The 22,390-nt window shown below is 46.0% G+C and overlaps 1 protein-coding gene across 3 annotated transcripts in view; it reads right to left on the reverse strand.

The window, feature by feature from the left end:
- GSE1 (Gse1 coiled-coil protein) overlaps nucleotides 1-22,390 on the reverse strand; it is a 789,996-nt gene that overhangs the window by 4,557 nt on the left and 763,049 nt on the right. For all 3 annotated transcript variants that reach the window (XM_027847713.1, XM_027847715.1, XM_027847714.1), the window contains 9 exons: nucleotides 21,639-21,979; nucleotides 20,682-21,006; nucleotides 15,332-15,930; nucleotides 12,686-12,798; nucleotides 10,321-10,591; nucleotides 8,290-8,403; nucleotides 6,868-7,230; nucleotides 3,338-3,616; nucleotides 1,385-1,488 (listed from right to left, as the gene is read on the reverse strand). In XM_027847713.1, coding sequence (XP_027703514.1) covers nucleotides 1,385-1,488; nucleotides 3,338-3,616; nucleotides 6,868-7,230; nucleotides 8,290-8,403; nucleotides 10,321-10,591; nucleotides 12,686-12,798; nucleotides 15,332-15,930; nucleotides 20,682-21,006; nucleotides 21,639-21,979 — 2,509 coding nt within the window. The remainder of the gene's footprint in view (nucleotides 1-1,384; nucleotides 1,489-3,337; nucleotides 3,617-6,867; nucleotides 7,231-8,289; nucleotides 8,404-10,320; nucleotides 10,592-12,685; nucleotides 12,799-15,331; nucleotides 15,931-20,681; nucleotides 21,007-21,638; nucleotides 21,980-22,390) is intronic.

The following is a 22,390-nucleotide window of genomic DNA, read 5'->3' on the forward strand; positions in this document are numbered from 1 at the left end:
CTCAACAGTGCCAATGCCAATTCAATATTCAAAGCATACACCAACATAACAAAAGCTCTACATCTGTCCAAATACAAAAACAATCTAAAGAACCAAACCTTCCTTATAACTAACTGTCCTTATCACCACTACCACCACCACCACCTCCAGTCAAAATGGCCACTATTCTTTTACGGTCCCCCTTCTATTATTATGTCACTCAGTCTGAACACCATATACTTTCTTTGTCCTAAAGTTGTTGAGTAAATATTTATGGAAGAGATGAATGAATGAAAACCACAAGATGCTGAATGAGACACATTTTGGGACAAAAACAGTGCAAGAATTTGTTTTGCTTAAGCACATACATTTGTTACAAGGGTCTAGGTTTCCTTTCTGGGAGAGGGTTGGGGCGGACGGAGGAGGATGGGAAGAGAAACTAAATGTTTCTTGACTGAAAAAAGAAATGCAAAGCCTTTCTTGATCCCCCAGTTCTTGGTGCTCCTTGCCTCCTGAAATTACTCAGTAGCAATACTTATTTGTGTGCATGGTGTATGCCCCTAGTAGAAGGCAAGCCTTCTGAGGGCAGGACCTGTTTCATTTTCATTTTTGTATTATTCTCAACACCGAATAGAGCACTGTTCACCTAGAAGGCATAGGTATATCTTTTGAACTGTTGGGTTATTAACATGAACTGGGAATAAAATTTTCGGAGGTGAAAGTGTATGCAGCACCAAATGCAATCAGTTTGTAAGGATGTTCCTGTAGGAATCCAAAGCAGTCAGATTTTTATATGCTCTTCTGGTCCTTAAATAACCTGAGCAAAAGAAAGCAGCCCCTTTACTGTGAGGGGCAATGACATCTGCGCTACCTACATACAACAGGATATTTGTGAGGACAAGTGAGAGGCTACAGCAGGGTTCAGGAAGGAAAGCACTGCATCTGTAGTCCAAAGAGCCAAATTTGAATTTCAAAAATACCTGTGTGATCCAGCACAATCACTTTCCCTCTCTAGTCCTAATTCTATCTCCAAAATAAGGGGCTTGGATTAGATCACGTCTTTCTTCATTGTCTCAGCCATCATCCCACCTCTAGCACTGAGTATGTATTTTGTAAAAATCCTGTATATACTTATCTGTGAAAATTTTGCACACTCCCTCTTGGCATAACATAAATCCCTTGAGAACAGGGAAAGTCTCACTTTGGTATCTGTTTTCACCAGTGCCTAGCACCTAGTAGGCATTTAATAGATGCCTGCTGATGGACTGGTTGATTTAAAGACCCTTCTGGTTCTATATCCTATGATTCTTTCAAGATTCTAATGCTTTGTCACCATAGAAGTGTGACAGAAGCAAGTGGGAGCTAGGAGAATCCTCATGCCCACTGGGCCTGGGCACTCACTCACCGCCATGCTGTGTGAGAGCTGCTCTGCTGTCAGACTGAGGGTATAGTGCTGGGCTTCCAGCCGTCTGCACTGGGTCTGCAACACGTGCCGTTCCAGGTTTTGTTCTACAATAAGACAAAAGACTTTCACTATTGCCATCAAGTGACCAAAAGCAAGTTTCCGTAATGAGTAGCTTCTTTTCACGTTCTGCATGGCCAAATGGCAGCCTTGCTTGCCTCCCTGAGAAAGAAGGCAAAGCGCTCAGCTTTAATTAGAAAGAGGAATTGTCAAGAAGGAAGTTTCTACAAGCGTAGTCTTCTAAGAGAAGATGACCACAAGACACAGACCCTGAGCCGAGGTGAAGGTGCAATACCTATTCAAGAGTCCCACTGAGTGCTCCCTGTTTTAAGTATCAACCTCTTTGGAGAGTAGGGGTTACTGAATCATGCTTTAAAGTCTATCAATGTGAGCTTAGGAGCCTTTTGATCCTTAAGCATTTATTTTCCGTGGAGGAAGTAAATAACTGTCCTATACCTGGAAAAAGAAAAAAAGGAAAAAAAAAAAGAAAGAGGAACTGTCTTGTTCTGGTCTGGTTTGTCTGTTGATATTCATTTAGGAAGAAAGAGTGGGTCATATCAACCCACCAGTCAAGATGCCCTTAAAAAATGTATGATAAACTCCATCCACACCAGACTTCATAGGCCTGATTCAGAATGACAAGTTGTAGTCATAAGAGGAAAAGTCTGGACATCAGAAGCCCTGGGTTCTAATCTTAGCCCTGTCACTAGATAATAACTGTGTGAACTTGGGCATGTAACCCTCAGTTTCCTTCTTTGTAAAATGAGAGGGTGAGGTGGGCTTAGATGGATGGTCAAAGTGCTTTCTGGTTTTTCAGCTCATCTTTGATAAGCCAGCCTCAACCTGCCCTCTCCTTGGACTTGGGGGTTGGTTAACACCAAGTGTATTTCAGTGATTATTATCACGTCATCTACTTGGCAGGAGAAGGGGTGGGTACCACAAGATTTTTCTGGCTAGAAGGGATGTTCGAGATCATCTAAGTATAGGTACCTGTTCATCAGAACCCTCGAAAAGGATGCCAGTCCTGAAAGGAAACAGCCCCTGGACCCCTTAGGTATGAAGCATGGATGGTCATCAAACATTTGGGGTTATCTGGGGCTGAAGTGAAACTCGGTCACTTTCCAAAACACAGGTGGCACATGGTTAGGACTATATTAAGCAGCCCTCTCTGCAGGTTGTTTGGCATGGTCACTGGGAGCAGGATCCACCTTCATTCAGGGCTCCTCCATTACTCCTTCTTATATAGGGTATATTAACTAACTGTAAATAAACCCACAGAATAACTTCTGGACAGAGATCAGTCAGGAATCACTGGGTGTACCCTAGAAATAAAAGATGGTGGTAACATAGGAGACTTCTGGCATTTGGGTCCAGTTTTGTCATTAGAAATCCATCCAGAGGCAGCTAGGTGGCACAGTAGATAGAGCTCTGGCCTTGGAGTCAGAAGGACGTGATTTCAAATCCGGCCTCAGACACTTGACACTTACTAGCTATGTGACCCTAGGCAAATCCCTTAACCCTGATTGCCCCACCCCCCCAAAAAAATCCATCCATTGGGAAGAAGAGTGAGAACAAGAAGTTAAAAGAGCTGGGTTTAATGCCAGCTGCGCCCACTATGAGTTATACGATCATAGGCAAGTTATATGCTCTTTCTGCGCTTGGGCTTCCTAACTTATAAAATGTTTGCATTACCTGACCTCTCCGGGTCATCACCACTAAATATGATCAATCACACACACACACACACACACACACACACACACACGTTTATAGCTATAAAGCATTGTATAATTGTCAGGTATGACTACCACCAATATTGTCATTTATTAGTGCGCCTAAATATACAATGGAATTCTCAAACGGTTTGCTAAATTTTAAGTTACCCTACATACTGACCTTCTATATGTTCCTGGTAAGCTTCAAAAATTGCCTCAATCCCTTGCCACCTGGGTCTGGGAGTTTCTTCTTCTTCTTCTTCATCTTCATCTATGTCTTCCTCCTCCGAGTCTCTGTCCAGCTCCTGGGAAATGGGGCCCTTCCGCACAGATGAGGGCTCCTGCTGCCCATTGTGCTGAGGCATCGATATCCGGCTGGAGGACTGTAACTCAGGAATGTTATAGTGGACGGAGGTGTCAACTTTATGGTTCTGCTCGGCAGAGAGCAAGGCTGTACTTCCTGGAACAGAGAGACAAGCCACACGGCTGAGCACCTGCTGATGACAATGGTTCTCTGCTCAGAGCTCAGGGCGTTAATGAGGTTGGGGTCCATTCCAAAGAAGGGCCAATTGGCTTTGCTGGATTATAAGGCCAAAGACGAGGCATCCCAAACACACAGCAGCTGGCTCCTTCCCCACTACCTACACTAGTGGGCATGGGGGGAAGAAGGGGGATTGAAAGGGAAGCGGGCAGAAATGCATCACGACTGAAAGGGTACATCCTTCTGACAGCGTCTGTCCCGTCACTTTCACCTGTGAAGAGGCACCACTGTAGAGTGGTAAGAAGGACACTGAACTTGGAGAGTCCTGAGTTCAACTCTGGGTGACCATTCTTCAGTCACTAAAGCTCTTCAGAGCTAACACATTTCTAAAGCTGGGAATAGTATCTACTGTACTTACCAATATCTCCCGTACCTACCTCCCCCAGGGTTGCTGAGAGGCTCAAATGAGATAGGATATGTAAACCTTAGAGGGCCAAGGATCTGTTAGTGGTGCTTACTGTTATGGGACTATGTTGGCAGCATTGGGGGAGGGCATGTTTGATGCATTCATTTGCCTTCTAAGTCCAAAATCGAAAGTTAAGTTTTAGGTTCATTAGGAGTCATGATACGTCCAGGTACGAGAGCCTGTTTTCATCCTTGCTAGTACTAAGTTCTAACTAAGTTCCTAAATTTGAAGGCTTGGGGCTAGCTCTGCCAAAGGCTCACATTCGGGAGGTAAGACAGCCCCAGCCAGTCAGAAAGGTGGTGGTTTCCCCAGTTCAGTTCTACCTGTCTTCCTACTGAATGTCCTCTGGGAAAGGCATCCAGAAACTTGTAGGCTTTCCACTGACTACGAAGATTTGCACAGCCCTGAAAAACACACCCCAGACTATCATGGGGAAAAGGGAAAAACAGACTCTTTGGGGACACATAGCTAAAGTCCTCACCAAAAAAGTCACAATATTGAAAATTATTTGGCACACCAGCGAGGTACAAAAGCCATATTCAGCGTATCACAGAATAACGGGAGAAAGGCTCTCCAGAAGTGAGAAAAATTACTGTGGTTTCAAAGGCTTCAATGCAGTTAAAAAAAACCTCATGTGTCCATAACATAGATCGAGGGTGGGGGGGGGGGGTGAGGAACAGTGGGCGAACTTCCCCCTCCTTTTCAATGAGACCAGTGGTTAGTAACCTTTTAAAGGAGAAGAATCATTTGAGGATAATATTCTTAACACAGACTTTTTTGTATTTGTAATACAAAACCAAATTTTTGAAGAACTGCATTTTTTATATATTAATTTTTAAAAAAATTGACGCCAGAGATTTTTATATTTGCACTGGTCCATCCGCTAATAAAATTGTCTTTAATTTACAGTAACAATAGTTGGCATTTATCTAGCACTTTAAGACTTACAAAGCAATTTAAATTTATTATCTCACTGAATTCTCATAACAATGAGATAAGAACTATGGGTATTGCCCCCACTTTATAGATGAGGAAATCGAGAGACCAAGAGTAGTTAGTTAATTAATCTGTAGTTACACAACTTATGAATATAACAGGTGGAATTCCAACTCAGGTTTCTCTGGATTCCAAGTCTCGTTACTTCTGTTTATGGACGAGGCAACAGAACCCAACAGGTTCACCAAGCAATAGGCATGGTATACAGATGGCCTTGTAGTTAGGTAGGCTAGGAACCAGACGGTTCCAAGGAGCTCTCATTGTCTTCTTTTAGCATATTAGCAAAGGGAATTACTACGGTAGCTGTCATCTTGAATGAGTAGGAAGGCCTGGCCCCAGGGGAAAGAGAGAACAAAGTACGAGAGTGAAAAAGACAAGGAAGATTCTGGGGTATTATTAGTGTGGAGTCTGTGTTTTGGGCAGGAGGGATGGGGGAAAGGATCAGAGAAGTAAAGAACTTTGAAACCAAAAGAGACATCTAAGGAACATCTAGTCCAACCTCACTTTTCAGATGAGAAAACCTCTAGAATTGAAAGATACATATAGATCCTGCCCATTAAAGTCCTTCTTTCAATGGCCCAGCATAACATGGAGGGAAACCTAGGGTTTGTGAAGGCAACAGCCCAAGATAAGCCCAACAAGCTCTGACAAATTTTATCTAAATGGAGAGCTTTGTGTATGGTTTGGTCAACAGACTGAGTCAGGGATTGGTTGGAATACAAGTGCTTCCAAGGTGGGAAATTCATTTTTCGTACTAAGCAAGGTTGTGATCAAGGGATAGACACAAACTGGCAGCACTTAATTGAGACCAAACCACAAGAAAAATGATTTTCTCCAGCATCTCCTTGCTAACCATTGGAAAAATTTTGCCCCTCTTCCCCCAACACTCATTCATTCAGCATTGAAAAAAAAAAAACCATCTTGGTGCAGTGTAAAGACCATTGAATTTGGGGGTTGAATCCAGGCTCTGTCATTTATGTAAGTTACTGGGCCTCAGCTTCCTCATCTGAAAAATGAGGAAGTTGGAGCAAATGATCTCCAAGTTCCCTCCCGGCTTTGGTCTATATGTAATCCAATGGTCCTATAGTCAGTCTGCTTTCCTTTGCTTTCTTGGTTGTTTCTTTCCTAACTGTTCATACCTTTGTCCTAGGGACTGGAGTTTTATGCTCCTGGAGTTTGACGAAGTTTACTTCCTTCTGGAACTAGATCATCGAGGTTTTTTCTCAAATCAAATTACGCTTTCAAAAAAATTACTACTCCACATTACTAATTATTAAATTACCAATGCACAGTAAGAAAAACTAACCAGAAACAAAGGCTGACACAATTGTCAGCTCTTCAAGTGTTCTAACATCAAAATTTTAGAGGCTCTCCACGGCATGAGATAGCCAGGTCATCTGCTAGATTATAATTTTTTTCTGCTTCTGTGGCCACTGAATAATTAGATCCCCATGTCCCTAGTCTAGTGGACAGAAATCTGGACTAAGGGTTGGCTCCAATGCCTCAGTCTACACAGTCCTGGTAAAAGTCAACTTTTATCTATCTCAAAGTCCCCATCTGCTAAGTGGGAAGAGTATTTGCCAGCTAAGGACCTCACTGTGAAGATCGATGAGTCAATACAAAAAGTATTCAAGGGCTCAGGTAACATGGTTTGCCAAAGTTTTCCAGACCTACAATAAAGTGGCTCATTGCTGTGTAAACACTAGCTGCCACCGCCCCAAAGGTAGAGCAGGGCAAGCCCATTCTTGCCAAGTGGTATTCTCATTACCTTTATGCTTCTGCAAGGCCTTCTGGGTGGATTGAAGCACGGACTCATGAAACTGGTGTGCAAACTCTTCTGCCATGAAGGCCTCCCAGGGCTTGTTTTTCCCATTCACGCTGTGAGACAATGGGATGGGGATGTCCTTGGACAAGGAGCCCCGGACATAATGGAGCATGCTTAAGTTCTTCTTCCCACCATGGGCATCACTCATTCTGGCCTTCTCTGAGGCTGGATCCCCAACTCTCTGGAGCTCCTGGGGTCTGAGCTGTTCAAGTCTTCCAGGCTCTGCAGGCTTCGCGGCGTCAGATAAGGAGGCTGCAGTACTGATGGGTTTATCTGCATCTGCAGGGACTTGCTGCAGCGGCGGCTCTTTTAGAAACAAAAATTTAGAAAAATCATGAAGCACCTAGAGGATGCAACGTGCCATAAGAAGCCCCAAGCATATTGGCTAGTGCTCCATCCCAAGAAGGTTACACGTTCTAAAGAGAACAGCTTCCCAGGGGCTACTCAGAGCAAACGCTTGGAGATGGACAGAAAGTGGAACACGGAGGATCAAAAGCTCAACTGAAGACAGTTAATGTTTATTGAGCTACACCGAGCCCCATTTTGGGAGGTATCAATCTATGCCATAGGCCAGACTTCTAGTAAGAAAGGAGTCTGAAGGATGGATAGGGGTAATTTATGGCCTGGAAAGTAGGAGTCTGTTTATTCAAACTGGCCAAGAAAGACTACATCAGGGAGAGAAATGGAGGCGTCAGGATTAAGGAAGACGGTGAAGTGACCTGCTCTGATTGGCAGAGCTGAAAGGTGAGTAAAGCAATAAACAAAAGAGAAGAGATTAGAAACCAAGTGCTGGAGACACCCAGAGATCTAGACTAGAAGATAAGAAAGTCAAAGTATCCACGTAGAAGAGAGCAGGTACAGAGCAGGCAAAGAAGAGATTGATCCAGACAGTCCCCTTTCTATAGTTAAAAAAATTCAACTGAGAAAAACAACTACATGGGCATCCACTGACACACAATTAAGGCCAGCCTAAAGGTTCACTAATGGTTTTAGATGGGTAATTATTGCATTCAACTGATCCAGCAAAAGGTAGACCTTTGCACATTATATGCTTGGTCCAAATCAAAAAGGGCTGTGGGCCCCTCATCCTAGGACAGAGTCCTCACTTCTTAAGCTCCCAGAGGTCCCTCATTTCTCTTGACACCCACCCAGTCAAATGTCCTCGACCTTCGGTGTTTTTAATCACTTACAGAAGCAGAAAAGAATCTTCCCCACTCTTTTAGACCACAGGACTTTTGTACAGACAGAATGCTCTTCCATCCTTACGGACGTAGGACTCAAGGTGAAGAAGGGGCCCAGGGCAGTGTGCCAATCCACACATCCTGTGGGCAGCTCTGGCTGCCCTTCCCCGGCCCTGCCCCTTACCGCTCAGGGAGATAATGGGACTGTCCCTCGTAGCGTTTTTCACTGAGTCTGTCACTGCTGCTGACATTGTCTTCTGTTTCATGGCATGGAGCATTTCAACAAGTTTCTCTTTGTCTGTGAGAAAAGCAGCCTGGGATTAACGAGATTGTTGCATCATACAGGAGAGAGAGAGAGAGAGAGAGGAAAAGTGGGAATCGTAGCCGTAGGCCACGATCAGCCTTCCAAGAACAGGAAGCCAAGAAAAAAAGAAAAACCAAACCAAACATCATGTGTTAGGTTTGTGTTTAATGCACAGAAACCCCCAACTGAGAGGAGCCTATAGCAGCAAAGGTAATAAAAATCGAATTCTGGACTGATTAACTAGTCTTTCTTATCTCTACTTCTGTAACCTGGACTTGTACATCAGATGCCTTCCAAGAAATCTGTGCAATGACTTAGCAAGTGCTAAGTCAAAGAATGTCTGTCCATGGATTTACGTTCAGATACTGAAGATGCCTTTGTCTTGGAAAGACTTTGGGCCCAATATATTATAAAAATCACAGCTAAGAAGCCCAACCTTCACTGGAGGATGCACCCTTGCCCTGTCAGAGCTCAATTTGTGTCTGTGTGCACTGTATTTTCCTACACAACGACCCAAAATGAAGTTCCACTCACATGCCCTTTGAGGGTTCACCTAAGAGCAGACTGATTCAGATCAACCCTCTGCGCCATGTTATTGGGAATTCTGACACCATGAAATTTATACAGCCCTACTGGCAGTGGCCCTGCTCCTGGAAGCCAGCAGGACTATAGAGCTAAAACAGATATTGCCTTCTCTTGACAAAACTAAAGGCAGTGGGAGTTATTACTGATGGACACTGACAGCAGATCCCTGAGGTCCCTTGCTAACTTTAAGAGTTGATGATTCAACAGATGAACTGCCATTTCTTCAAGGAAAGAAGGGAAATCCTGCCTACTGATTGAAAAAGAACCAAGAAAGAACACAGTTATAAAAATGAATTCTGGATTGATCCACAGGGATTTTTGAAGGTTTTTTCTTTTCCCTCCTTCTTCTGTGATTTCTTTCAGAGATATTATTGGGCTAACGCTAAGCAAGCTGAATACTGGAAGGAACCAAAAATAGGGCTAAATGAATAAGCACAGAACGAGGCTGGCCGGTAGCCCATGTATGTATCTAATGTGGACTGTTCTGCTATACTTGCAGTAACAACTGTTTGGCCACATTCCTTAGCTGCTAACCTGATGTGTCAAAACCCATCATGTCTCAGGGTCAAGTAGACTTGCTTTCTCTGGCTCTCTGGTTGTAGTGGGAGAGGTGGAGGGTCAAGCTGGTGGCATTTCCCTCCCCTGGCACAATCCCAGAAATTCAAGGATTCTGTGTCTGCACAGTAATAGCTGGGTCCCCGTAGGCTTTGCCAGCAACTGATAATTATCTCCTTATCTTGCCCCTCAGAAAACAAAAGCCATTGAGACAAGCCAAGAGGATGTACCAAGAAGGAAAACTGATGGAGCCTAGCAGGAAAAAGAAGCTTGACTGTATCCACTGAGCAAGATGAATGGACAGAGTAGGAACCGACGGGCTGGTTTGAAGAAATATTCGTTCATTCTCCTAAGCAGAGCAGGATACTCTGCTACCAAGGTTACCTCTAGGGACCGACGTGGGTGGCTGGGACAACAGCCATCTTTCAAGATGATCAGCTATCCTCCGCCTCCACTGAGGAGGAAAAAGAGAAAAGAAGCCAAGATTTAGGATTGGTGTCAAGCTGAAAGTTGGACAGGATTACCTTCCTGGAGAGCTTTAAAGAACACGAGAGACAGAGGCACATCCCAGGTGACATAGGAACATATGCCTGCCTAGCAGCTAGAATGAAACGCGGAACTCGTGAGTCAGGAATGCCCCGATGACTGACTCAAGATAAGCTATTCATTTTGGTCGGTTTCATCTCATCTCATCCCACGGTACAGAAGAAGGAATGGCCAAAGCCCATGACCCAGACAGATGCCGCGGAGAGGGAAGGCTCCGGGGTATACCTCTTCTCTTCTCAGCACTGATGTGGGTCAGGTGGAAGATGGTCAGGAACCTCTTCTTCTCCTCAAAGTTGGGGCTGTTGTTCATCTCATCGGGACTGTAGCGAGTGGAGAGGGCGAGCCTGGGGGATGGGGTCTGTCGCTTGTTCTGAACCGCAGGGGGTGATGGGCTTCGCTCCCTCAGCATCCGACGCCTCTTCCTCCTCTTCTGCGTCAGTAACTCTTCCTTCTGCTGGCGGGTGGTCAGGCCAAAGAGCTGCAGGAACTCTAGCTTCTAAACGAGAGAAGTGACCAGACAGGGAAACAAAGTCAGTAAAAAACCAACCCAGGACTTTCCATCTCCACCGTCATCTGGTCTCGTCTGCCTCCGAGCACCCTGAATCCTGCCGTACCTCACAGATACTCTAGGGATGGTGGGCTGCCTCCAAAAGGCAGCAGTGAACCACAAACATGGTGATCAATCACGTGAAAGGCCCCAGGAGGACACGACTGACAGAAGTGGGGAAAAAAAAAAAGGCATATGTGAACAATTTGTGAAAAATGCCATTTGCCCTCCAGGTGAAGGATGAGGGAATGATAATTGCTCATATTTCCATAATGCCTGGAGATTGACAAAGGCCTTTCTTCACAACTGTCCCATAACGAGTCTCATCTTTACTTTACAAATAAGGAAACTGAGGCTTAGAGTTTTCTTAAGTGACTTGCCCACGGGTACAAAAGCCAGTAATCATCAGAATTACAATTTAAAGCCCAAATCATTGATGGCTGCCTCTGTAATTGACAGAGAGTGAGGAAGGGAAAAATTGTTTCCTCAAGAAAATTGGATTATAGCCTATGGGAGAAACCCAGGCCAACTCCATTATACATCAAGTAATAGACAGGGGAGAGATTATTACCTCCTAGGGGAGGTGTGATGTGGCAGGGCTCAGAAGCCTTAGCTCTCTTCTACAAATGCCACCTCCTATAGGAAACCATTCCTGATTTTCACCCTGACCCCCAAGCACAGAAGCTACCTGAGGGCAGAGACTGTTTTATCTTTGCATGGCACTGCCTAGCAGAGCACCTTGCACATAGCGGGCCCTTCCAGAATGCCTGCTGGATTAGACTGGGTTGTCCGCTCAGAGCCCTGGCCTTCTGAGAACCACTACAAATACCACCACTGGGAGAGAAAGCTGGAGATCCAAAGGGCTGCTCCTGTGGGCTAGGCAACCCCACTTGCAGACTGACAGGAAATCCACTCTAGAACTGTGTTGGAGGGGCAGCTAGGTGGCACAGTGGATAGAACACCAGTCTTGGAGTCAGGAGTACCTGAGTTCAAATCCGGCCTGAGACACTTGACACTTACTAGCTGTGTGATCCTGGGCAAGTCACTTAACCCCACTGCCTAGCAAAAACCAAAAAACAACAAAAAAAGAGAACTATGTTGGGATTTGGATGCCTTGCACAGATCTCAATCTGCTTACCCCAAGGGCATGGTCATGAAAGATGTGGTATCTGCTCAGTGTCAGAATGAGACTCTATGGGCGAGCCTTGGCTCCTATGCCTTGCTAAGTCACGTCTGCCATGTTGGTTCAACCCCCGTGGTTGTGTTCTTCTGCACCAAGAGAAATCAACTAGTTTCACATCCCCTATCCTCTCCCTCAAAATCACACACCTGTGGGACACGAGACTGTACAATTCCGAACCTGGAGGGGCATCCTCCCACCACACACCCTTCACGTGCTTCCCTCTTCTGTTGAGCTCCGAAAGCTACAACATTGCCAGAGGTTAGATAAGACGGAGGGAAGACCCAGTGACAGATCTCAGGTTTGATGAAGCTTGTTTATATTCAATAACAAATTCACTCCCACCTCTAAGGCCTTTTCACTACACAAGGATTAGTATTTCCCAACCTCGGTAGGTCACAAAAACCTCTCTCTGCTAAGTGGGAAATGTCCCTGGCTTTCCTCACTGTCCTTCTGATGGCATTTTCTTTCTGGATAAAGGATGAAGTTACAATGGTGGAAGAGGCCAGAAGACTGGGGCTTAGACTCATGGGGGCACACGCACACAAGGAAATGTTTCCTCAGCAGAGGAAGCCCCCCAAAAGGGAAAAGGACCAAGGTCCCTTATCTGGGAAGGATCCTGAGCCATGTCTTTGGATTCCAAGTCCAGGGTTCACTGCACTGTGCTGCCATTAAAATGGCGACAGGGATTTCCAGAGGTCAGACCAACAGATGGATTTCACGTGGAGGAGTGATGGAGAGCAGAACCAAGCTCACAGGTAGACAAGGGTTGAGAGAAAAACTTAGCAAAACACCACCGCCCGGCTAAAGAGCTTATACAAAGCCTTTGGGACTGTAGCATGAGAACAGTGGAGCCAAGATACCTCAGACGACGTGTCTAGCTTGAGGGGCGGCTGCTCAGCAACACATCTAAGGTGGGCTCGGACTTCTTCTTCATCACTCTCATCATAAGAGTCATCAAGGTCATAGTAGTAGCCTGAAATCAATCAAGGAGTGAAGATTTACTGAGTGCCTACTATGTGCCTAGCAGCTTGCCAGGACTGAAATACATGAGGCATGTAAGTATGGAGTCATCCATTTAGAACAGGAAAAGGACCTTGAAATTAATCTAGTGAAAGCCCTTGATTTTTCATATGGGTAAAATGAGGCCCACAGAGGTTAAGTGACTGGCCTAAGGCCACACTGGTAGGAATGTGCTGAACCCAAGTCCTCTGACTTCAAATCCAGTCTGTTTTTCCACTCTTTAGTCACATATGAGTCTGGGAGGACATCAGGAACAAATGTGTGTGTGTGTGTGTGTGTGCGCATGTTTTATGAACTCCTGTTGGCTCTGAATTGAGAAATCAGATGGACTAATTGACTCACAGTTACCGGGCAGGCACTTTTCTGGTCTCTAGGTTATGATCATAAGATTCAAAAGCCCCAGTTCACATCCAGAGTGCCCAGTGTACAGGGAATTACATTCTCTAATTATGGAATTGCACAAGGCCAGAACTGGAAGGGATCATAAGTGACTATTCAATCCCCTCATTTTACAGGAGGAAACTGAACCCAATAAAGGCAGTGACTTGCCCAAGGCCAATCAGCTCAGCAGCAGAGGCAGAAGGCAGTCCTCATGGCCATCTCATTGAGATGTCGTAGTTGGTACTTGGATAATGTATATTATATTTTCTAGGCATGTCACATATTTCATGAAGAGTAGGGGTACTTAACCTGGGGTCCAGGAACTTGGTGTTTTGTTAAAAACACAAAATCAAAAACTTGACAACTACATTTCAATGATTGTCTTCCACGCATTTAAAACCGTGATTTACAGGGGTCCACAGGCTACTGTACCAGACTGACAACAGTGTCTAGGGCACAAAAAAGGGTAAGAAGAGCAATACCCAGGGAGCTCTGGGACCCCTCCAAGCACCACGTCCAAATCTCTTGCCCTGGTATTCAAAGCCAACCAGAGGATGCCCCGGTCCTTTCAAGCTCTTGTAATCTATTTCTCTTTCCTCTTGCTCCTAACATCCCTTAACCCAGCCCAAACGGCTTTCTTCCAAACTCAGACCCTCCTCTCCTTCTTTAAAGTAGTCTAAACGAATAACTCAATGGTTTAGAAACAAAACAAAGGTCTACTAAAGGACTCCAGGATTTACAGTAGGAAGTGACCCTTCAGATGATTACAAGGAAGACACTGTCTTCAGCATCTCCTTCTCAAAGGTCTATAAACCGAGTTCAACTAGGCAACCTGAGGTCCCCAGCTCTAAATCTGTGACCCCATGACTATCCCATTCCTGACTTCTTCAGAAGCTCAGAACCCTCCACCCCTGTGGCTCAACTTCTGATTGGATGACTCCTCCCAGAATCTCTACTTGAAGGGGGGAAGGGAGCAGGTGGGCCACTTCCTATTCTTGGAGGGCTTTCCCCTGGACTTCCTTTATCATGCCCCCACCATGGGCACCTTTTGTGGTCTCCCCCACCCCACCCTCTTTTCATTTTCTTTTTAGGTGTAAACTTCTAGAAGACGGGGATTGTTCCTAGCACTCAGCACAATGCCTGGCATTTTGTATGTGTTTAATAAAGGCTACTGATTTAACTCGACTTGCTTAACATCTCTGAGGTTAACAAGTCTCACAACTTGGATTCAAATGAGGTCCAGTGACTCCCACTCTAATGCTAACGCTCCCTCCCCTAGCGCTCTCCTCATTTGAGAGCAGTGAACACCAAGCTCCCTGTGACGATAACAGCAATGAGCTGGCTGAGACAACAGAGTTCTAAGGCCTGCTTCTTTCTGGTCAGACCGGCTATGCAGGCGCACCCAGCCAGCTACCAGCAGAGCGTATCCCGAAGGCCCCAAGGCTCTGGCCCTGGGCTCCTTCCTGCTCACCTGTTCCTCTTGGCTGTCTGGGGGGAAGAGAAACAGTGGCCAAGATGGCCCCAACCCTACGGAAGGAGCTGAAGGCAACATGGGGAAGGAGCCCTGTGGTGACAGTTGGATGGGAGGGGGAGCCAGCTGAGGTTTAGGAATGAAGGATATCGCCACTGCAGGGCTTCTGCCATTTGTCATGGCGGCCCAGAGCCCCCACTGCTCAAAGGGCCCTCCCCCCGGTTGTTGTATCCTCCTATTATGCAGGACTATTAATATTTAAAACCATCTTATTAGCCTCAGTTCATCATTTATTAATTGTGCATGTCTGGAGAACAGGATTTACAGATAGGCTTTGATTCGGCTTTCAATACAATTTGCATAGAGGATGGGCCAGAAAGGTTCCAGGGGTCTGTCTACTCAGAGGTGTCAATTAGCTACTGAGAAGCCATCTGAACTCACTACTTGGGGTTTATTAAAATCCTAGGAGGTTTCCCCTCCACCCCCCACCCCCTTGTCTAATTATCTATCTTTCAATAGGCTGACTTGGGGGAATTAGAGCTCCTATCTCCAACTCACGGAGCTGAGGGTTCCTGGATCCAGAATTGGTGGTGAAGGGGGCACTGAGAGGGCCCTGGCTGGAAAGGGAACTGACCTTTCTCTTGGGCTTCCCGCCGCCTGCGCTCCTCCAGGTCCAGTTTGCTGACCAGCTTCCGATGCTGTTGTAAGAACTCGTCGTAAACATACGTGGGGTCAGGCCCTCTGGGGAGCTGGGGCCGATATGGAGAGCTGGGCTTTGGAGGCACGCTCACATCAGGGAACTGTCCAGGCTGGGGGAGAGTTGCTCTCTGCTGGCTGAGGATGGTCTGAGTGGACTTCTCCAGTTCAGCCAAGAAGGGCCCGTGAGCATACCCACTGGGTTCCAATGGCCCAGGCTCCCTGAGTGGTTGGTATTTGTCCAGGCTTGCCTCCCTCTTCCTAGTCCCCTCTTCAAGCTTCTCAGGGCAGAAAACTCGTTCCACCTTAACCAAGGGGATGGCTTGTCGGCTGGGCTCAAACGGAGCTGGGTGGGTATGGAGAGAATGGTTTTCTTGTACCCTTCGTGGTTCCAGGGCGTTTTCCATCAAGGTTACTGGATTCCAGAGTGAGGTTGGCATGGGATGGTGCTGAGGTTTGGGGGAGATGAGGGGCGGGGGCCCTCCAAAGTGCTGTGGCTGGTCTCGGCTGCTTGGCTCATGACGATTTGGTCCCGGTCTGGGGAGAGAACAGAGTGACCCATAAGAAATATAAGTACTGTGTGAGCAGAAATCAAACACACCCTGACGTCACCCACATACCTACCCTACCTCCCTGGGCTGTTCATGGGAGCTCAGGTGGATGTTTGCTAAAACGCCTGACAATTTGAGGCAATATCTAGAGTTTTGGAGTTGACAGAAATTTTTAAGATCACCTAACTTCAGTTTCCTATTTTCACACAGGAGATAAGAGGTCCAGAAGAAAGAAGTGACTTAGCTAAGATCACGTAGCTAAGGCCAGTGATTTCCAATTCCCAGTATGGACTGAGCTCTTTCCATTAACCCACAACAGTTTCTCAACATGATTCCATTCCCAACTATCTCTCAAGAAAGGAAGTGGGGCCTTGTTGAGAGAGCCCAGAACCTGGTATCATAGGATATGGGCTTAAGTCCTGACAATGAAACCTTGGAGAAGTCACCTCACCATTTAGAGCCTTGGCTTCCATATCTACACTGGGGATAACACCTGCACTTCAAAGGATTGTTAGGATGCTTTCTGAGTGCAAATTTGTAGGCCTTTGATCTGTGGACAGGCAATCTCCCCAGTGAGGCCTCTTTTTTGTCACAATTAAAATATAAAACCATCTATTTCCTCACTTGTTCTGAGAAATGTTTGTGAAGTCCTCTGAGGGTTGTGGAAGACAGGTGGCATCTCATCATAACAGGGTCATGTAGTACAGAGGAAAGAAAAGTCATAGGGCCTCGGTTCAAATCTTGTCTGGAACTTTTATTACCTAATGTGACCTTGGGTCACATGCTTAACCTCTGTGGGTCTCAGTTTCTTCATCTATAAAATGATGGGGCTGGATGAGATAACTTCTGAGGACCCTTCTAGCTTTAATTCTATGGTCTTATGATCTTTAAGAGAATACAAAACAACAATAATTACTCATTTTTGTCTTCTCCTGCTGCCAGCTGAATGTCCCACTTATAAACTGTTGGTCTGAAGAGAGCATTTGAGAAGGAGATGAGGATTCAGCTACCATTCAGAAGCCCAGGGTCTATTGGGTTAAAGGTACCTAGGATGGGACATGTCTTTAGCTATGCTAACACCCAGTGGGTGCTGGGAAAACAGCATTAGCCTCACAAAGCAACTGGCCACAGGGGAATGTTTTTATGTAGATCCCTTAGAAATGTTTTACATACATTATCTAATCCCATTCTAACAAACAACCTTGTGAGGCAAGTAATGCAGGTATCACTATTCCCATTTTATAGATGAAACAAACCCAAAGACACCTTGTGCCCAAGCCAGGAACCCACCCCAGCTGAGGGCTTCTGGCTACAGATACCAGTTATCTCCTGTACCTGGCTGCCTCAAATGTCCTTTCAAAGGCCCTTGGTTACTTGGCCTGTTCTTCAGGCTATGGGTTACTAGGTTAGGATAGCTTGACCTGAGGTCAGTTGGGGTATCCACTTACCACAGGTTTGTTTTCAGTGTTAAGCAAAGGCAGAGTAGGAGAATTACAACACACACAAAAGACAAATCAGGAGGAGAGAAAGCTCTTTCATCAATAAAAGATTCTGCAATTTACAAGATGATCCACCACAGGAATCCTTTCAATAGCCAGTTCCCCCCAACTAAGTCATTTGGAAATGACTTAATTCACAGACTTTGGAGTTATACTCCGCTCCTCTAGGAGCAAGGAAGTGAGGTATGCCTAGATCCTCATCTCCACGTTGTCAGGGCAGTCTGTGCCCAGGGTATCATTAGACAGGCAGGAAAGGGGGCAATCCTCATCTCCCTCCCCTGTAGGCTCTGGAAGAAATGGTATGGCAACCAATGCCCAGATGTTTGGTGAAGATGGGGGACTGCCCTTGAGCCAAACACAAAAGCCACCTCCTTCCCTTAATTCTGGGCTGACTTGGGGTTAAAAAGACAAACATAAAACCTAGCTTCTAGATCACCCAAGTACAAAAGGGAATGATACCGTGAAACTGTTTGTTCTTAAGTAAATGGCCAAGGAATAAAAACCCGTTAGCAGAATAAATATTTCATGCACCAGCGCGAAGCATTTAACAGTTTTCCGGCTCAGAGAACAAGCCCTCCACATGTCAGAACATCGAGTTCAGATCATTGCTGAAGTCGGAATTCAAGATGCCAAGGGAACTACAGCTAAGCTTTAGGAGTGGCGCCCCTTTCTCCTCCTCCTTCCCCCCTCCTATGGAGGACCCTTCCCTCATGCACTGGTCCAGCTGGAGAGACCTTCGTATCTTAGACAGGCAATTCCGTATCCATGGGCTTCCATTAACAGAATGAGTGGCTGGCTGAGAAGCTTTAATGGATCTTTTAAAGGGGGGTAGGGGGGTGGGGGGGAGAAGGAAAGCCCAGTTGAGAGACAAAGACAGCCTACAAGTTTCCTTCGCAAGGCTGATATCTCAACCCTCCAAGTATGAGTCATCTTCAAAGGCCAAAGGGCTCCTTCATAAACAGTTACAGGTTTCTATATGGGAATATAGATATATCTTATCTATACAATAAGATATATCTTATCTACACATCCATTTTGGGAGAGGATGCAGCGTGGGGGTAGGGGATGAAAGAAATATGGAAGGTACTAGAGGGTCCAAGTCAGGTGTACCAAAATTAACAAGCTGCTGGTCCCCCCCCCCCCACCTCTGCCCAGGCCCTCATCTCTCCCGCGCGAAGAGCAGAGGTGACCTCAACCTTTTAGCTTTTCAGGGGCTGTCAGAGGGACAGAATGAAATAATTCCACAAGAGTGGAAGGCTGGAGGGAGGATCTGCCATTGTTGGGCAGGCCTGAAATCCGCTTCCTATTATACCTGATTAGTTTAACTAATCCCCTTGCTGCCCCAAAATAACAATAGAATCCAGGGGCAGAACTGACTGGATGCCGCAGCCCTGTTTAAGCACTCAGCAGCGGAGCAAAGAAGGCTCTGTCAATCAGCCAAAAGGTTGAAGGAAGAAGAAAAGGGGGGCTGGGGGGAGGAGGGGTATGGAGAGAGAAGATAACAAAATCAGGTTGAATTTAAAGATACAGAGGCCCCTTCAGCTGGATTTAGAATATTTTCGAGATGGAATCAATCTTTAGAGATTATCTCATTCCACCCCCTCGTTTTTGAGATGAAGAAACTGAGGCTCAGAAATAAGTGATTTATGCAAGGTCACATACAGCAAGTGAGCAGAGGCAAACCTCAGAGCCTGGGGCTCCTAATGGCCAACTGTGTTCCCCTTCAACAGCCATTTTACTGTGAATGTGACGCTAGCTTTTATACCTCCGGGCTTCCACAGGGAAGGTCAGTGTTCCCACTCATCTATGGAAGCTGTAAATTTAGCTCTCGGTAAAAGTCAAGGACTGGAAAGCGGCAGTCTGAATCACAGAGTCCGTTTGGTGCTGGGGTGAGGGAGATCTGGGAGACGTAAAGTCTGACCCCTGACCCAGGGATTACACTCTACCTCTGACACCTATAACCCGTGGGAACCCCTTAATAGCTTTGAGGCCGTTTCCTTTTCAGTAAAAAGAAGCTAACAATCACGGCATTAGCCTCCCTCACAGGGCTGTTTTGGGCAGAAAGCTTTATAAACCTTCCTTAAAGCCAGAGAATTATGAAGCCTATTAAAAGTAGTCAGAGTGGAGAGCCTTCAATAACAATCACCAGGAATTCCCTAAGAGCAGTACAAGGGGAGAGGATGGTAGCTCAGGTTGATTGAGATCAGGAACCCCCCAACTCAAATTTCTACCTTCCCCCAACCAGACTCAGCTGGTGAGTCCTAGGAACAGGTGACAACAGTATAGGTACTCCTCCTCTTCAGGGCTAAAATACTAGTGAGGATACAGTGCTGGTGTTGGAGTCAAAGATCTGAGTTCTAATCCTGCCTTAGACAGGATTAGCTGTAAGACCCAAGACAAGTCACTCAGCCTCAGTTTCCCCTATCTGTGAAGTGGCAAAATAACAGCACCTCTCTCACAGGGCTGTTGTAAGGACCAAATAAGATATTTGTAAAGTACTACTTAAATGCTAACTATTAATATCAAGGGTAGCTAGGTGGTACAGTGGATAGAGTACCAGGCCTGGAGTCAGGAAGACTCATGTCCCTGAGTTCAAATATGGCCTCAGACACTTTATAGCTGTGTGACCCTGGGCAAGTCACTTAACCTTGTTTGCCTCAATTTCCTCATTTGTAAAATAAGGTGGAGAAGGAAATGACAAACCACTCCAGTATTTCTGTCAAGAAAACTCCAAAAGGAGTCATGAAAAGTCGCACACAACTGAACAACAACATTAACGTCAATTCCCCCGAAGGATGGGAATCAGCATCAGGCAGGTGGCTCTGTGGTGATTATGTGGCAGATAGGTAGTTCCATCGTACTCCCTGATGGAAATGGTTGGTTACTCAGTGTCCCCCTGAGCAAGACTTCTCAACTTTTTTGTCTCATGGACCTCTTTGGCTGTCTGGTGAAATAACAGACCCCTTCTCAAAATCATGTTTTTAAACTCATAAGGATAGGTAGGAGGGAATACAATTACATTGAAATAGTTATTTAAAAAAAAAAGTTTGTGGAGCCCAGATTAAGAAGTCCAATCTAGAGAATCCCTCAAAGGCTGGGCCAGAGTTTGACAATGTGAGCAGAGCAGCTATCAGAGGTTACAAAGCCTTGCTTGGAGCCCCAACCCCCACCCCTACCCCAGATTCTCTGGGCCTGAACGTCGGCCTTGGGCCTTCCCAACACTGCCTGCAGGTGGTACCTGGGGTTCTCAGGCCTATGTTCGGGCTCTGTTGGAGCCGGGGGGCGGCTAATGTCAAGATGCTGCTCCAAGACCTGCTGTCGGAACTCCGACACCTGGGACTGCCGGTCTTCCTTCTCTTGCCGAAGTCTCCTTTGGCGAGCCAGCCACTTCTCTTCCTCATTCGTGCGCTGGATCAGCAGGGCTGTGGCTGCACTGCTCCCGGGAAGGGGGAAGATGCTATGGTTGGAGATGAGGCTGGGCACTGGGTGATGGGAGGCGGGGGTCGGGTGCAAGGGGTGCTGGACGGCCTTGGGGGTCTGCAGGGCAGGCTCCTTGAGTTTCTCTGCAGGGGGAGGAAGAATCATCACCGGAATGTATTACGGATCTGACTCCTGAGTTTGCTCAGTCCTCTTCCTCCTTCCCCCCTACTTCACCTTTAACTAACCAAAGATGTTATTTTACTTGATTTCGTTTGCCAGGGGCCTCTTCTGTTGACTAGAAACAAGAGAATACAAGTGGAGTAATTTTGGCCACGTGAATATTACAAGTAGTGTATTCTACCCTTAGAGAGACAGTATGGTGTAGGGACTGGAAAGGCAGTCTTGGGAATCAAGGAAACCTGGGGTGGAAAGTCCTGCCTTGGACAACCAACCATACCATACTGCTGATCTTCTCAGAGGCCCCAGGCAGCTCTTAAGACCAGGAATTACGCTGTATCGATGGAAGGAATTTCCACACCAGGAGTTCACTACTTCCACGAGGTTAGACTGAAGACATTCTACCACAGACTCCAAAATAGCCTTTGGTCATCTCTAAAATTCCTCAATAGCCAAGAGCCAATCAAGTCCATTCTGTGGCATTTAAACAGTCCATTTACCTTCTCTACCATCACTAAAGAGCCTAAGGCAACAGCCCATGCATCTACCTCCCAGACCTGACCTGGAGGCCAGGCTAAGGCTTTGGGGCCATAGTCACCTGGTCTGTTTGGTGTGAGTTGCTCTGGAGGTTTCACCCGATCCTCTCCTGGAAGGACGCGTAGCCCATGCAGCTCGGACACTGGCAGGAACTGATTCTCCATGGTCTTGACCATCAGCTCCTTCTCTCGGGCTCGCTCACGTTGTCTCTCTAGTTCCTTTTCTCTTTCCCGCTCCCTTTCCTTTTCCCGCTCTCTTTCCAGTTCTTTTTCCCTTTCTCTCTCCCTTTCCCGCTCCTTTTCTCTCTCCCGATCAGCTTCCCTTTCTCGCTCCTTTTCCCGTTCCCTCTCTCGTTCTCTCTCCCGTTCCCTCTCCCGTCTCAGCTCTTCATCCATCTGTAATCTGAAAAGGAAGAATGATGAAAAAAAAATAAGTGGAGACAAAGGTCAATCCATAAAAACAGAGTATTTCAGAAAAAAAAAAAGCAACCTAGAAATAATTGGCAAGTTATCCCAAGAACTTAATAAAAGCAGTTTAGTATGTGAATTTGCAATGGATGTATATATCCGTATATGTTTATGTATGACATATATGTATATATAATTTAAGCACTCTTCTGGAATCAATAATTACCATTTGGTAAAACTGGGATTTCTATGAAAATGATATAGAAGTGGGATTTAAATTGATATCAAAGGTCATTAAGGACATCATGGATGAATGGGAGACACTCAGGTGATTCCTGACCCAAAGATGACATTCACACGACAGTGAAAGAATCAGAGAAAGGTCTCTGGGTCATTGAGTGAATCC

This window comes from Vombatus ursinus, unplaced genomic scaffold (genome assembly GCF_900497805.2).
Source record: "Vombatus ursinus unplaced genomic scaffold, bare-nosed wombat genome assembly UNPS02005286.1, whole genome shotgun sequence".
Classification (NCBI taxonomy): Eukaryota; Metazoa; Chordata; class Mammalia; order Diprotodontia; family Vombatidae; genus Vombatus; species Vombatus ursinus.